The sequence below is a fragment of the Melanotaenia boesemani genome, chromosome 19, assembly GCF_017639745.1.
Source record: "Melanotaenia boesemani isolate fMelBoe1 chromosome 19, fMelBoe1.pri, whole genome shotgun sequence".
NCBI lineage: Eukaryota > Metazoa > Chordata > Actinopteri > Atheriniformes > Melanotaeniidae > Melanotaenia > Melanotaenia boesemani.
Window position 1 is genome coordinate 28,575,623 of NC_055700.1, and position 17,104 is coordinate 28,592,726.

Below are 17,104 nucleotides of genomic sequence, written 5' to 3' on the forward strand. Positions count from 1 at the left end.
GCACTGCAGTCCTACAGCTGTGATGTGGACTCTGGCCTGTCCTGATCTGGGTGGTTGCTGTGCTGGTCTCTGTGGAAATGGGTTGGCTGGCTCTTGGTGTGATTGGATCCCCAAGATATTGTTTCCTCACAGCAGCATCAAGCCAGATGTTTATTACTTTTATTTTTTTTATACCAAGAAACAGAAACTAATTAATGGACATTTAAGATGACTTGTCTTCATTTTTATTTAGCCATAATAACATGCTAATATAGCGTTAACTTTGTACATTTAAATAATTTCTACCAGCTTTAAATGTCCAACATTTACCTAACTTTCTGTTTCTCCACTCTAACCAAAGATGCCTGTTTTTAAATTCCCCGACCTGACTCTCAGTCCACAAGACCGGCCAGGTCGAAGTTTCTTCTACAAGCAGGCGCACACACAGAGAGAGAGAGAGAGAGAGAGAACAGCAGTATGAAACCACCACTTTAGTTAGCTAGTTTTATATAATTTAATACGCAAATCATCTGCTGTTTAACACACGAATTCCACTCACCGGGGCCCTGTTTCAGAAAGCAGATTAAACAAACTGAGTTTAAAGCGCAACTCTGGGTTGACACACTCAGAGTTTTCACTAAACCCGCTTTCTCAAACACGGCCCAGGTTGGATGACAGCATCAGGCTCACCTCCCGCCCATAAGTGTGTAACTGCAGTGTCTCCCAAATCGACAGTGGAAACAGAACCAGTAGCAACACACTCACTGACACACTGAAACAGAGTGATTTGACTTTTTCTTTTCATCTTTTTTCTCTGCATTCCCTCTCCATTAACTACTCGTACCACCCAAACAATCTTCTTCCTCTTCGTTTTCTTCCTCTTTGGGGGGGGGGGGGGGGTTGCCCTGGGGGCTGGGAAACTGGGGCGGCTGCGCTGATGGGGGGCTGCTGATCCTGGGCGATGCCCAGTCGGCCACATCTGGGTGGGAGGTGATGGGGGGTGGCTGGGGATGGCGGTGGGGGCCGGATCTGGGGATCGCCGTTCTCTGGTCCGCCGGGGACGTCTCCCACAGGGCATGGTGGGAGGGAGGGGTGGCTGGGGAGTGGGGCTTGCTGTCCTCTGGTCCGCCTGGGGTGTCCCCTACGGGACATGGCGGGTGGGTTGTGTGTGACATGACTATGTGATGGTGAGTGCTTGTGGGTATGGCACAGGGGAGGGTGTGAGTGTGGGGCTATATGGGGTGGAGATTGGAGTAGGTGGGGGGAGGGGGTCCTGGTTCCTGGTGTGTGCGGCTGAAACATCGGGGTGTGTGCTGGCCTCTGGTTCACCTGGGCATGGTGCAGGCCCTTTGCGTTTGGGGGTGGGGGGCCCGCTCCTGGGCTCCTGGGGCCCTGGGCCCTTCGCTCGGGCTGCCCTGGGTGGCCGGTCCCTGGTGGGGCCGGCGGCTGCCGATCTTGGCCCACTGGGACCTGTGCCCCAAGACCACGGGGTCTCTTGCTGCCTTGGTCTGCCTCTGACCTCCATAGAGGCGTGGTCGCATTTGCACGATCTCACTCACCACTCCTCATCACTGATCCCTCCTTATTCTTCATCCTCTTCATGCTGACAGTATCTGAGTTGTCCAGTGGGTTTATATACTAAGAGATATATATTTTGCCTGAGTTAGTATCTGGTCGTTGTTGTGTTACTTTCATAATGTCTTTTTGATTTGGTTATTATTTAAACTCTTAATGACAAGTAGCTCTGTTTTTTTTTGTTAAAGTTGTAGGAAATTTTCTGGTGTGTTCATGTACAGGTGTAACAGTTTGTTGTCTGGTGATGGTGTGGATTGAAGGGTCGTTTCCTTCTGTCGTTGATCTTTTTGTCTCCTTTCTTCTTTCCCTTTTGCATCTTTTTGCTATTTTCCATCTTTTTCTGTCCCCTCCGGTCAGGTTCAGCAAGATTACATAGATTCCGTGATTCAAAGTAAATAAATAAATAAATGAAACAGATTATCAAGAGGAGCCTTACCCATAGGCCTCCCCTTGGCGGAGCAAATTAGTTCAGCACGATACAGAAACCAGATTATCATTTTGCTGCTATGATGCTGGACAGGACAAGTTAAAAAAAAAAAAAGAATCTGCTGGAAACATCATGAAAACATGGATCCATCCTGCCTTGGATCAACAGTATCTCCTTCCCCTTCAGGCTGAGTATTGTTGCTGACCATGTCCATCCCTTTATGACCACAGTGGAGCATCTTCTGATGCTACTTCCAGCAGGATAATGCACCATGTCACAAAGCTCAGATCATCTCCACCTGCTTTCTAGAACATGACGATGAGTTCACTGGACTCCAACGGCCTCCACAGACACCAGATCTCAGTCCAGTAGAGCAGCTTTGGGATGTGGTGGAACGGGAGATTCTCATCATGGCTGCAGCAACTGTGTGATGCTGTCATGTTAATATGGAGAAAACCTCTGAGGAAGGTTTCCAACACCTGCTTCATCTATCACACCAGGATTAAAAAGGTCCGACCCGGTACTAGAAGGTGGACCTGATAGAGTGGATGGTGGGTGTGGAAAAAATTAGGTCATCTGAAAACATGATTTATGGATTTTGAGGGAAAATATTCCTACTTAAAAAGCATCAGTTAACTGATTTAGTTTCACCTCTGAATGCGTTTCAGAATATTTCTATTAGCAGGCTGTGAACGTTATGCAGCAAGTTAGTTTTACAACCACATATTGGTTCACTGTCTGATCATTTTAACATGTGGAGGGGCCAGGGATCCAAGCACTGTCGGTTCATGCTGCGTTTTAGTGTCTCGGTGGAATAATGTGGAATCAACAACATCACCCGTAAGGAAAGAAGTTCAGCTTCATGAAGTGAACAAAGCAGGCCAGGACCGGACCAGGATAGTTCCATGAAAAACCCGTCAACAAAACAACTAAACTACCCTCCAATGTTAAAGACATAATCAATGTGTAAACAGTCACAGCCCGAGTATCTTAGTTTTATTGTAGATAATGAACAACGTGAGACTCAGAGACTTGGGACAGACTGCAGTTCTTCAGAGGACCAGGTTTAAATGATCGAGCTGCATCAGGATATCAGCAGGGATGTCCCTGACAGGAAGATGAGAAGTGAAGGTTTGCAGAGTCGGCTTTGAGCTACTTCTTCAGACCAGCATCCTTCATGTTGTGATGAACATCTTCATCTTGCTTCAGCATCTTCAGCTCCGCCTCAGTCTGGCTGCGCATGGACTGAAAGTGTTCCAGAAGACATGATGGTTAAAACCTGGTCTGCTACCAGACGTTTTCAGGACAGGTGTGAAGGAAATACCTCCAGGTCTCTGGTGATGGAGTGGTTGGGTCCGTGAGTGACCATCAGGATGCTGTAGGCTTTGCAGATCAAGCTGTGGCCCTTTTCAATCTGCCCTGCATGCCAGTGGGTGACACCTGCCCTCATGATGGCCAGCCCCAGCAGGGCGTTATGGGGGTGGTACAACTTCCTGTCCAACAAGATCAAGAACAAAAGGCTCCATGTACATTCAGAAAGTTTGTTTTTTCATTTAAAAAAAACACGTTTTTCCTACTTTTGTTTTGTAATCCAAAACAAATGGTTCATGATAACGAACCATGAACAAAATTAAAATAAGAAGTGTTTTCCATCTGAAGCAGTGGCATGACCCAGAATTTCCACCGGCCACCGCTGGTACCACCCCAGTTCTGCTTGGTTGCTTGCCAGGTTTATTGATACAGATCCAGTGTTCTGTGTGTGGTTAACCAGTGTGAAAATGGCAGACATGGGTGGGTTTGAGAGTTCGGTGGTAACCCTGTTATCCTGTGTGAACTTTGTTCAAACTTTGTTTGTTGGTTAATTATTGGTCTTTCTGTGTGTCTCCTCTGCAAAATGAGTCACGTTTAAATTCTTTCTTTACTCTGAAAGATAAAAAAAAAACTTTTCTGTTTGTTATATCACTTAGTTTTTTTCAAAGTTCATATCTGATATAAGATTTTTCAAAATCTGTAAACAGTTTTGTTTGTGACAATATCAAAAAAGAGTTTAAAGACACCCAAGAATCCCTGTAGTTCCCACACTGATTCTAACCAAAGCTAATAACGGTCCTGCTGAACGTTGTAGTCTATCTACTGAAAACCCCCACCCAGTTAAAAATGTCCTGGATACCTCGCTGATAACGACATCTATAGATGTCAGTCAATATTTTTATTTCACACTCATGGTACCAAACCAGAAAATTCCAACAACATTATCTAAATGTAAGCATGTAGGTAAACACACAACACAGGAAGCAAAGCACAGAACACACGTTTACAGGCTAATCACAAGGTTTAAATCCTGCTGAATATATATTTTCCACAAGCCTTTGCACAGTTTAGAGAAATTATCTGACTGCCAAGTTGAACTAACTTAATAAATTAACTTGGATAAATAACTTGGATAAACTTCCTTCAATTACTTGTGTGCACACAATTTCCTCCGGGATTGATAAAATATTCTGATTCTGATTATTATAAATAGAAGCAGTTCAGGCTGGTTCAACATTTCCCTTGTTTTAAACGTAATAGAATCAACAAAAGTAAGTAGCTATCATTAGCCAGAATAATTAAGAGAGATTTGTGTATAAAGAAAAAGGGAACAAAACCCAGATACTCTGTTCAGACTGTTCATCATGACTTACGTGTATCCGTCCACCATCCTGTGGGCGTAGGCTGCAGCTTCAGAGAACTGCCTCATGTATGACAGCACCTCACTGGCGACGCTGAGCACACGCAGCTTATACAGGTGAGTATCAGCCAGGGCGTTCTCCTGCTTCTCCAGACACTCATGACACAACTTCAACACCTGAAGAGGATAGAGGAGAAGTTCAGGAGGAGTTACAGCCGTCACAGGGGAACCTGGCGGCAGAGATGGTCCTGTACCTCAATGAAGTCCCCTTCAATACGGGACCTTTCAATCTTCTCCAGACTCTCCTTACTGAAGGCAGTAACCTCTTTCACCTGATCAGCAGAGAGCTGAAGGACAGAAACAAAGAGAAAAACTATTTTACAAAATAAATTAAATAAAACTGGGAACATCTCATGAAGGTGTCCGTCATGTTTCCACTAACCTTGCAGCCTTCTGCAGCTGCAGACATCAAACCATCACCAATGTGCTCGCTGCAGTGCTTGCAGCTGCATTCAAAGTGGAAATGATCCCTCAGCTGCTTCTGGCGGTCAGCAGACAGGTTGAGGAAATCCACGTAGCTGACGGTAAGCTCCGCACCCTCACCCATCTCCCCCAGAGCTCGCAGCTCAATCCTGGAGGAGAGGAGGTTGGAATGAGATTTGTTTCTGGGATTTGGTTGTAAGTCTTTTCTGAGTCTGCGTGTCCAGATACAGTAAGCAGACTTCAGCAGTCCGTTCAGCATGTACCAGGAAAAATCCAGGAAAACATCTCTATTCTGGATACACATGCAGTTTCCCACCCACACCACAGAACCAGACTGTTAAACAAACCCAACTTTAAAAGGATGCTGAGAAACATGTCAATAAAAACAAAGGCAGTCATTTAAAAAATCATTCTCTCAACAAAGCTCAGTTAGTAGTGATGATAAAGTAATCATGAGTGGAATTTTGCTGAAGCTGAATTTGCACAAAGATTTCAGCCTGGATGTCAGTAGTTTTCATCAGATGGAGGTTGAGTGGTAAACATCTATGATACGTACCTCCTCTGAGAGTGAAGAGCAGAACTCAAAGCTGACTGGCTGCAAAAAAGACAGAATTAAGTTCATCAAGCCTTCAATGAGCTGGTATGCTCCCCCACATATAAACATACATACTTGCTTCCTATAGCCATAGTGAGTTTGTTAGATTTGGAGACAGATGATCATTCTTGACCCCATGAATGAGAGATTTACATAAAAAAAGCCCAGACGGAGCTGTGGACAGGAACGCTGTTCTTTTCAAGTTCTGCAGGAAGAAATGTTCCTACCATCAAATTCTTCCAGCCTGGAACTGGGCTATTAAGCACCTAAACTATCTAAACAGAACATAAATATGGAAATATAAAAGTACATTAAACCAATTAATGTGCCAATAAATTATAGAAAAAAATTACTGGAAAAGGGAAAATACATTAACTATAAGATAAAAAAAAATAAAAAAATAAAATAAAATAAATAAAAGCACTAATTAAATAAATAAAACTACAAATTGAATAGTAAATTAATAAAAGTATTCATACAATTTTAAATTACAACTGAAAATTGCAACAAAAATATTATTTTATGACACATTTTATGTATTAAATAATATGACTTTTTTATTTCTGTATTTATTTTTATTTAGGCAGTTCCGGTCCTCCATACCAGAGGTCCATCATCAACAGCTGATGCTATCTGTAGAAGCCAACGCTGTGGAGCTGCACTAAACCACTCAAACACAAGCTGACCAAGTCTGCCTGAGGGGGTTTCAGAGGGGTTGTTAGCAGCGATTTAACAGAGAACATCCTCTGACATCTGCTATATGGAGGACTTGCTGGGGCTAACTGGACTTTACTTATCGGGTTGTAACCACACACATCACTGACAGCCCATGGATACTGAAGTAGTTCACAGTATTAATACTTTTAAATCGTTCTCAGTTAACGAAGGGGGGATCACTCCTTCAGGGTCAGGGAGGAGTTCCTGACTAATGGCTAATTGACGCAGGAGATGGACAGAAGAATGGAGGTCTGTTACATGGTTCATTGTTGTGAAGAGAGGGATGAGATGGAAGGAAAAACCTGGACAGATGGATGGATGGATGGATGGATGGATGGATGGATGGTATTTGAACACACTGTGTGTGTTCTGTGTGTTCAGTCTGTTATAATGTGATTACTTGAGTCCAGACACTCTGAAATATCCAGGTATTTGTTTAACATGTTGAATAAAATAATACACGATTAATCTCTCAACCATCATCTGTCTCCTGACCAACAATAAGCCTGGTACCTACTTTCCATGGTTGAGGACGACGGTGCAGTTGGGCCAGCAGTCATGATTGACCAGGCACAGGTTGGGAAAAAGACCCACACCAACAGCCTGCAACCCTCGCTGGTCACTCAGAGTAAACCCATTACACTTGATCTGCAGGGACAGACAGAGGAGGAGGAGGCAGGGATGAAGCAGTTAGCATGGCAGACAGAGAGGAAGAAGAGGAAGGGATGAAGCAGTTAGCATGGCAGACAGAGAGGAAGAAGAGGAAGGGATGAAGCAGTTAGCATGGCGGACAGAGAGGAAGAGGAGGAAGGGATGAAGCAGTTAGCATGGCGGACAGAGAGGAAGAAGAGGAAGGGATGAAGCAGTTAGCATGGCGGACAGAGAGGAAGAAGAGGAAGGGATGAAGCAGTTAGCATGGCGGACAGAGAGGAAGAGGAGGAAGGGATGAAGCAGTTAGCATGGCAGACAGAGAGGAAGAAGAGGAAGGGATGAAGCAGTTAGCATGGCGGACAGAGAGGAAGAGGAGGAAGGGATGAAGCAGTTAGCATGGCAGACAGAGAGGAAGAGGAGGAAGGGATGAAGCAGTTAGCATGGCGGACAGAGAGGAAGAGGAGGAAGGGATGAAGCAGTTAGCATGGCAGACAGAGAGGAAGAAGAGGAAGGGATGAAGCAGTTAGCATGGCAGACAGAGAGGAAGAAGAGGAAGGGATGAAGCAGTTAGCATGGCGGACAGAGAGGAAGAGGAGGAAGGGATGAAGCAGTTAGCATGGCGGACAGAGAGGAAGAAGAGGAAGGGATGAAGCAGTTAGCATGGCGGACAGAGAGGAAGAGGAGGAAGGGATGAAGCAGTTAGCATGGCGGACAGAGAGGAAGAGGAGGAAGGGATGAAGCAGTTAGCATGGCGGACAGAGAGGAAGAGGAGGAAGGGATGAAGCAGTTAGCATGGAGGACAGAGAGGAAGAAGAGGAAGGGATGAAGCAGTTAGCATGGCGGACAGAGAGGAAGAGGAGGAAGGGATGAAGCAGTTAGCATGGCAGACAGAGAGGAAGAAGAGGAAGGGATGAAGCAGTTAGCATGGCAGACAGAGAGGAAGAAGAGGAAGGGATGAAGCAGTTAGCATGGCGGACAGAGAGGAAGAGGAGGAAGGGATGAAGCAGTTAGCATGGCGGACAGAGAGGAAGAGGAGGAAGGGATGAAGCAGTTAGCATGGCGGACAGACATGGCATCTTGTGATAAATAATAAACAGGACTAACGATGCCAAAGATGTGAGAAATGAATTCAGCTGAGTGCTGCTTCCGTCCATAAGACCAGTACTGCAGGAAGCTGTGCACATTAGTCTGGAGCTTCTTCACTTCATCCTCAGGCAGGTCGTCTACGTGGTCCTGCAGCTGGTCCACTGATACCAGCTGACTGTCTGCTGCAACGCCATTGTCCTTATGAATACGCCACAGCACACGGGCAGCCAGGCTGGACAGAGATACAGACAGTTAGAGCGCTCACAGCAAACATGTTAGAATAAATCTAAAAGATTCACTCCAGTAAAGGTCTACTGTCTACAGAAATAAAAGAATAATAAATGTCTGATAAACGGAAATCAGGGTTCTGGGGACTGTGTTTTCATTTCTACGCTGACTGTTCTGGCGTCTCAGTGGAAAAAGTTTTCAGTAAAATGATAAATGAACAACTTTACTGATGGTTTTAAGGTTTTATGTTTGTGTTCACTATCCGAACATAACGTGGTCTGCAGGTAGTTGAAAACAAACACCGTACCATGGAGACTGAATTCTGAGCCGATGATGGAGCAGCATGAAAAGTTCATCAGAAAGTTCATTGTAATTTATTTTGAGGTATGGATGCTGAATCCAAACTCAGCATTGTCTCAGTCCGTTCTTTGGTTTCCCGTTATATTATGATAATTTAAAAAACTGGAAGCAGTTTGTAATAAATTTGTGACAAGCTTCAATGGTTTAAGTTCAGGCTGTATTTGTGTATTTATCTGTCTGTCTGTCCGTCCCTCCGTCCAGTTTTCAACCAGTAGTTTTATTCATCCAACCAATCAGAGGCGTGTTAGGTGAGCTTTCCTTACTCATCCCGTGCAGCTTCCTCTCTTCCTGTCTTACCGGATGTTCTCGTTGGGGGCCTTTCCGGTCTTCTTAATGGCTCCACATTCTTGCTTGTGTTCATCCCAGCATGCTGTCTGGCAGGTTCGGTCGCAGTAGTGAGCAAAGCGACACTGAGCACAGCGGTGCAGTTTGGCCTGACGGCGGAAACAGCTGTGGCATACCTGGGTGGCCAAACTGAGACAGAAACCTGGTTATATCTTCACTCACATCACAACATGCAGAGGCTTTCTGTGTTTGATTACATTTACCATATACAAATACAATGAAAAACAAACTATAGTCTAAAAGTGGTTTAAGTGATATTAACAGATGTTATCCTCAGTGATAACATCTGTCTGAGGTTTATCCTTCACAGATAAACCTCAGATAGTCTGCACAGTCCAAAGCTGGACTGAGGATAGTGTTAAACTTCTTGCACTGCTAAATGACAGCACACAATGAAATCATATATATATATATATATATATATATATATATATATATATATATATATATATATATATATATATATATATGTAGTGTATATACAATATTTAGGGCAAAATATAAACCTTGTTAAAATGACATGAGTAAATGTGAGTGTTTTCCAGCAGAAGGTAGGACACCAGCCAGGGTCACTACAGGGTAAAGTTCAAAGTTCTGCCAGCCTGAGGGAAGAAGCTCCTCCTGAGTCTCTCTGTGTTTGCCTTAATGAGCCGTAGACGCCGGCCTGACCGCAGCCCCTTCAACACACTGTTGTTAGGATGATGAGGGTCTCTCATGATCAGGCTGTTCTCCTCATGAAGATCTCCTTGAGGGTGGGGAGGGTTGCACCCTTGGTACGCTCTGCTGACCTCAGCACCCTCTGCAGGGCCCTCCGGTCACGACCAGTAATGTTCTCATCCCAGTGGGTGATGTAACCAGTCAGAACACTCTCCACCACTTTAGTGAGGAACATCCTCGTGATTTTCAGAGAGACTCTGAACTTCGTCAGTTTTCTGAGGTGATGAAGGCACTGCCCCGCCTTCTTCGCCTGGCTGTCCAGGTTAGATCCTTGGTGATGTGCACACCCTCTCCACCAGAGTCCCATTAATCCTCAGAGGGGTTTAGTTCATCTGCTGTCTCCTCCCATAGTTGACAATCATCTCCTTAGTTGTATTTACATTTAGCAGGAGGTTGTTAGCCTGGCACCACTCTGCCAGTTTACGCCTGCTCATCATGGCTGTTGATGCAACCAACCACCACAGTGTGGTCCGCGAGCTTCACTATGGTGTTGGAGCTATCCATGGCTACACAGCCATGAGTGTACATGGAGAAGAGCAGAGGGCTGAGGAGATCCGGTGTTGAGGGTTTTGTTGGCTGGAGGTGTGCCGGCCCACCCACACCACCTGAGTTCTGTTTGACAGGAAGTCTAGGATCCAGGCACACCAGGTGAGTTCAGCTACAGGCTGAGCAGCTTGGAGTGGAGCGTGGTGGGGACTATAGTGTTGAAAGCTGAACTAAAATCAATGAAAAGCATCCTTACATAACCTCCTGTGGGCTTCATAATTTACATTACTTATTTTATTGTACTGTTTGGTGCAGTTTTTAATAGTGAATGTGCAATATAAACACTGCTTAAATAATCATTAGCATGTAACTCAAGTCAGTCCCAATTGTGGGATATCAGTCTGTCCAGTTAGGAAGAAACACAGAGAATCAATTTCACTTGCTGTTGTACAGCTGAAACAGACACGTGGAAAAAAGAGGCAATTAGGAAGACAACACCTACAAAGAAATAGTGCTGCAAGTGAAGGCCCCAGTATTTATGTTGGGCTTTTTTTAAAGATTATTGCTGTAAATGACATAAACCCGCCAAAAGATAACAGATGGAAATTAGACAATGGCTAAAAATCTGACTAATCTACACATCAGTATTCTTTAATGTCAGCTGTCTATTTGAAAGAAAGAAAGAAAGAAAGAATGAAAGAGCGAAAGAAAGAAAGAGAGAAAGAAAGAAAGAAAGAAAGAAAGAAAGAAAGAAAGAAAGAAAGAAAGAAAGAAAGAAAGAGCGAAAGAAAGAAAGAAAGAAAGAAAGAAAGAAAGAAAGAAAGAAAGAAAGAAAGAAAGAAAGAAAGAGCGAAAGAAAGAAAGAAAGAAAGAATCTGTATCTGTAGGTGTCCTGACAGCTCCTCTACCTGCAGCATCTCACAGCTCTGATAAGCCTGTAAATACGCTGCCACTAGATCACTGTCTGGCTATCACTTTTTCAAATGTGCTCAGCTTAAATATCCAAGCAACAGTTTTCAGGAACATGTCAGAATATCAAATTGACCAGTTCATACAGTTCACTACCTCTGGATCGGTTCTAACTTAGAAAAAGAACTTATGGAGAAAAATTTGGACAAACTAATTCAACCTAAAAAACATCTAACATACTCAATGATTAAGGTATTTTAAAAGAATTTAATAAACTTATCATTCTTTTTCTGCCCATAAAAGGTATTGAAAATAACAGACTTGTTTACTGTTTGGCTAAAGACTGCAGACTCAGAGCCCTGCATAGTGGCAAGGCAAATTTATTTGTATAGCACATGTCATGTACAAGACCATTTTTAAAGTACGTTACATAAAACATTAAAAGCACAACAGCAGGATGAAGAAGGATTTAAAAGTACGTTAAAAGAAATGTAAAAAAAGAAGTTAAGTGAAGACAAAAAACCTTCAATAAATGCAAGAAATAAAAGTTCCAGTGTGAGCAATTAACAGTTGTTTTCAGAAAAGGTGGAACCTGAAAGTTTTTACCATTATTTAAAACTGCTGAGTCAGCAGACCTGCAGTTTTCATGGAGTTTGTTCCACATGTGAGGAGCATAAAAGCTGAACGCTGCCTCTTCATGTTTAGTTCTGAATCTGGGAACAGAAAGTAGACCTGACCCCGATGACCTGAGGGATCTGGTTGGTCCATAACGGACCAGAAGATCTTGAATGGATTTTGGTCCTAAACCATTCAGGTCTTTGTAAACTAACAGCAGGATTTAGAAATCAATTCTTTGCCAGACAGGAAGCCGGTGTAAAGATCTGAGGACTGGAGTTCTAGGATCTACTTTCCTGGTCTTAGTGAGGACTGGAGTTCTAGGATCTACTTTCCTGGTCTTAGTGAAGACTGGAATTCTAGGATCTACTTTCCTGGTCTTAGTGAAGACTGGAATTCTAGGATCTACTTTCCTGGTCTTAGTGAGGACTGGAGTTCTAGGATCTACTTTCCTGGTCTTAGTGAGGACTGGAGGTCTAAGATCTACTTTCCTGGTCTTAGTGAGGACTGGAGTTCTAGGATCTACTTTCCTGGTCTTAGTGAAGACTGGAATTCTAGGATCTACTTTCCTGGTCTTAGTGAGGACTGGAGGTCTAAGATCTACTTTCCTGGTCTTAGTGAGGACTGGAGGTCTAAGATCTACTTTCCTGGTCTTAGTGAGGACTGAAGTTCTAGGATCTACTTTCCTGGTCTTAGTGAAGACTGGAGTTCTAGGATCTACGATCCTGGTCTTAGTGAGGACTGGAGCAGCAGCGTTCTGGACTAACTGCTGCTGTCGGATGGACTTTATAGGGAGACCTGTGAGAACAGCATTACAGTAGTCCAGTCTACTAAAGATAAATGCATAAATCTTGCTGAGTCATCAGTCTTTTAATCCTCCACATGTTCTTTAAGTGATAAAGGGCTGACTTCATATCTGTCTAAATAGATCTTGACATTCAGGTCTAAGTCCATGATTACTCCTGGATTTCTGGCTTTGTTAGTTTTTAATTTAGCTGTTTGAAGCTGAGTACGGACTTTTAATCTTTCTTCCTGGGCTCCAAAAACTATTATTTCAGTTTCGTCTTCATTTCATCATCAAGAAGTTCTGGCACATCGAGTCTTCAGTCTGATCCATGCAGTTGCTCAGAGTTTGGATCGGACTGTAGTCTTCTGGTGAGAGGGTTGTGTAGATTTTTCTCCAGCATAGTTATGGCAATATATTTAGTTGTTTCCATAATGTGAGCGAGTGGCAGCATGTAGATCTTGAACAGCAGTGGCACCAGGATGGAGCCTTGGGGAACTCCACAGGTTATTTTGGTTTGCTCAGATTTATAGTTACCTACAGACACAAAGCAGTCCCTGTCTTTTAAATATTAACTACATTGCCAGAAAGTTCCCAGTTTTCCAGCCAGTCTAGTAAGAAGTTCTGGTCGATTGTTTCCAATTCAGCACTGAGATCAAGCAGTACCAGGACTGAAATGTTCCCGCTATCTGTGCTCGAGCTAATCTCATTAAAGACCTTAACTACAGCATCTCAGTGCTGTGATGTGGCTGAAAACCTGACAGGTAGACATCAGAACGGGTATTTAGTATCAGGAAGTTGTGTAGCTGCTGACAGACAGCTTTTTCTAGAATCTTACTAAGAAAGGGAAGGTTTGATATCGGCCTGTAGCTGCTCATGAGGGATGAGTCTGTTTTGTTTTTTCAGTAGTGGCTAGATGACGATGGTTTTTAGGGTCTGAGGGAAGACGCCTGAAAGCAGAAATATGTTTACAATCTGCAAAATATCTCATGGCCCTGCATTCTGAAACATTATTAAAAACCCGGTTAGCAGTGAGTCAAGACAGCAAGTGGTGGCTTTCAGATGGTCAGTGATCTCATCCAGGTTTTTAGGACTGATTGACATACAGACGTGGACAAAATTGTTGGTACCCTTCAGTTAATAAAAAAAAAAAAAAAAAAAACTCACAATGGCCACAGAAATAACTTGAATCTGACAAAAGTAATAATAAATAAAAATTCTATGAAATTTAACCAATAAAAGTCAGACGTTGCTTTTCAACCATGTTTCAACAGAATTATTTAAAAAAATAAACTCATGAAACAGGCCTGGACAAAAATGATGGTACCCTTAGAAAAGACTGAAAATAATGTGACCAAAGGGACGTGTTAATACAAGGTGTGTCCACTAACTAGAATCACAGGTGTCTACAAGCTTGTAACCAGTCAGTGGGCCTATATATAGGCTACAGGTAGTCACTGTGCTGTTTGGTGACATGGTGTGTACCACACTCAACATGGACCAGAGGAAGCAAAGGAAAGAGTTGTCTCAGGAGATTAGAAAGAAAATTATAGACCAGCATGTTAAAGGTAAAGGCTATAAGACCATCTCCAAGCAGCTTGATGTTCCTGTGGCTACAGCTGCACATATTATTCAGAAATTTAAGATCCATGGGACTGTAGCCAACCTCCCTGGACGTGGCCGCAGGAGGAAAATTGACGACAAATCAAAGAGACGGATAATACGAACGGTAACAAAAGAGCCCAGAAAAACTTCTAAAGAGATTAAAGGTGAGCTTCAAGCTCAAGGAACATCAGTGTCAGATCGCACCATCCGTCGTTGTTTGAGCCAAAGTGGACTTAATGGGAGACGACCAAGGAGGAACCATTGTTAAAAATAAACCATAAAAAAGACAAATTACATGCTGACAAGACACAAAGCTTCTGGGAGAATGTCCTATGGACAGATGAGACACAAATGGAACTTTTGCCAAGGCTCATCATCTCTATGTTTACAGACGGCAAAATAAAGCATATGAAGAAAAGAACACCGTCCCTACTGTGGAACATGGAGGAGGCTCTGTTATGTTCTGGGCTGCTTTGCTGCATCTGGTACAGGGTGTCTTGAATCTGTGCAGGTACAATGAAATCTCAAGACTATCAAGGAATTCTAGAGAGAAATGTGCTGGCCAGTGAGGAGTGGGCCAAAATACCTGCTGAGAGGTGCAGAAGTCTTATTTACAGTTACAGGAATCGTTTATTTGCAGTGATGCCTCAAAAGGTTGTGGAACAAAATATTAAGTTAATGGTACCATCATTTTTGTCCAGTCCTGTTTCACGAGTTTATTTTTTTTAATAATTCTGTTGAAGCATGATTGAAAAGCAATGTCTGACTTTCATTGGTTAAATTTCATAGAATTTTTATTTATTATTACTTTTGTCAGATTCAAGTTATTTCTGTGACCATTGTGAGTTTTTTTTCACTAACCGAATGGTACCAACAATTTTTTCCTCGTGTGTACATCCTGCCCCTAGAGTGGGAGCAACTGACTGCCTGATTTTCTGAACTTTGCCAGTAAAGAAGGAAGCAAACTGGGTTATGGGGTTACTGACAGGAGTATTACCTAACCTGTCAACGGTGACAAACAAGCATTATTATTGCAATGATGTCAGAAAAATTATGTTGCATTTGTCAACTAAACATTTCACTGGTATTTTCACCAATACAGTTTTTGATAACTGCAGCCTGGGCATTTTTTTTTTTTTTTTTTTTTTGACAACAACAGGAATGATCTGACATCCATCACCACAACCTTGGAAATATTCAGACCTTTTGAGATGACTAGATCCAGAGAGTGTCCCGTTTCCCATGCTGAATTAGTCCAAAGTTATCAAGAACACAACCTAATTCTTTGGTTCCTCTGCCCTGGGGATTATAAACATGAATGGGAGAACATGGAGCTCCTCACAACACTTTCCACACTTTTAAACGAGCCAAAAACCTGTGAAAAGAAGTTGCATCCATCACACGATTCCTCTAAAGATGATCAAAGAATGAAGTTTCTATTTTTAAAGTCAGTTTTACATCTTGGTGTACGTCTGAATCAGCACTTTGGTGACTGCTCCAGCTTTAACCTCGTTTCTGCTGCTGGTTCAAGCCCCTGTGACTTTGACTGAGTTAGAAAACCTCCAAAGCTTTCAGACAATCTGGGACAGGTCTGTTATTTCCAGTTTTAAACCAAACACGGAATCAGTCACCAAACTACTGTCATAACCTCCTGTGTGGAAAACAGAGTTGTTACTTTCCACAGAAACTTCAGCAGCTGTTTTCCAGGATTTCTGGTGTTTCCAGAAACTTTAAAGGAAAAGTGCATGTGAGAATATCTCAGAGGGATATTAATTGGAAATAAACAGAAATAATTCTGATTGCAACGGTAGAACGTCCTTGATCTGGACAACTGAATCGAGAAGCACGTCATGGCCCGGTTCACATTACAGTCTGACAGCACTGCTGATGTCATGAGAATTCTGTAATCTACATATGAGGTCAGAGAAGGTTGACAAAGTCTACAACTCTTCAGCAGAGTGGCAGCAACGTCTGCAAAAACAGCTTCTCTACCGGTCAGTCTGAAGCAGTAGACACTTACCTATCAAAGACCACTGCAGAGTAACTGGCTTCTGCGAAGACCACTTCCCCTGTTTTGAGCCCTTTGGTGGCCCTCAGGCCTCGACCTTTCTTCCCAGCATCAAAGAGCTGAGCCTTCTCCATGTTCCCTACGGTCATTGTACTGGCCAAACAAAACCCAGGAGACGGAGGACAGAGCAGCAGAAGGTGGGCCAGGCTGAGGGAGTGCACACTTCTAATGAAATCCTCACAAAACCTTCAGCACCCCACCCCCCCACCTCCTTGGTCAAACTATCGCTAAAGCCAAAAATAATTTTGTCCTCTCTAGGGCTTGGACCACCTTCCCACCCAGAGTGGGAAGGAGCCTGAGGGGGGAGGGATGGGGAGGGTGTCATCATGGGAGTCGTCCCTTGTTTGGGTCGGTTCCTCCCGAGGTATTTTAGTCCCAGGCAGCTGTGGTTGTCTGTCAGAGGCACATGACAGTAAACAGATCCAGAGGTATCATCCCTACCATTTATTATTATTATTATTATTAATAATAATAATAATAATAATTGTTATTATTATTACCAATAATAATAATAAAATGATCATATTATTTAAAAAAAATAATCATAATAATTATTATTATTATTATCAATTATAATAATAAAATGATCATATTATTTTAATAATCATAATAGTTGTTATTATTATTACAATAATCATTGTAATAATAATAATAATTATTATTGAGCAGAGAGGAGCCTGGTGCATCATGGGACGTCCCCTAGCAGCCTCTGCCTCTCAGCAGAACTAAAGGGATGGATACGAGTCACCAAGCAGACCTACTATAAGATTCATCAAAAAGGAAAGTTTGATGTCTAATGTGAA

The 17,104-nt window shown here is 42.9% G+C and overlaps 1 protein-coding gene across 1 annotated transcript; it reads right to left on the reverse strand.

The window, feature by feature from the left end:
- Positions 1 to 2,528: 2,528 nt before the first annotated feature.
- On the reverse strand, positions 2,529 to 16,659 carry smyd1a (SET and MYND domain containing 1a). Its single transcript, XM_041969555.1, has 10 exons — positions 16,254 to 16,659; positions 9,070 to 9,246; positions 8,203 to 8,416; positions 6,965 to 7,095; positions 5,692 to 5,730; positions 5,095 to 5,284; positions 4,907 to 4,999; positions 4,666 to 4,829; positions 3,306 to 3,474; positions 2,529 to 3,226 (listed from the first exon to the last, which is right to left on the reverse strand). Exons 1-10 carry the CDS (start codon positions 16,388 to 16,390, stop codon positions 3,134 to 3,136), a joined length of 1,407 nt encoding a protein of 468 aa, XP_041825489.1. The 5' UTR covers positions 16,391 to 16,659; the 3' UTR covers positions 2,529 to 3,133.
- Positions 16,660 to 17,104: the final 445 nt, after the last annotated feature.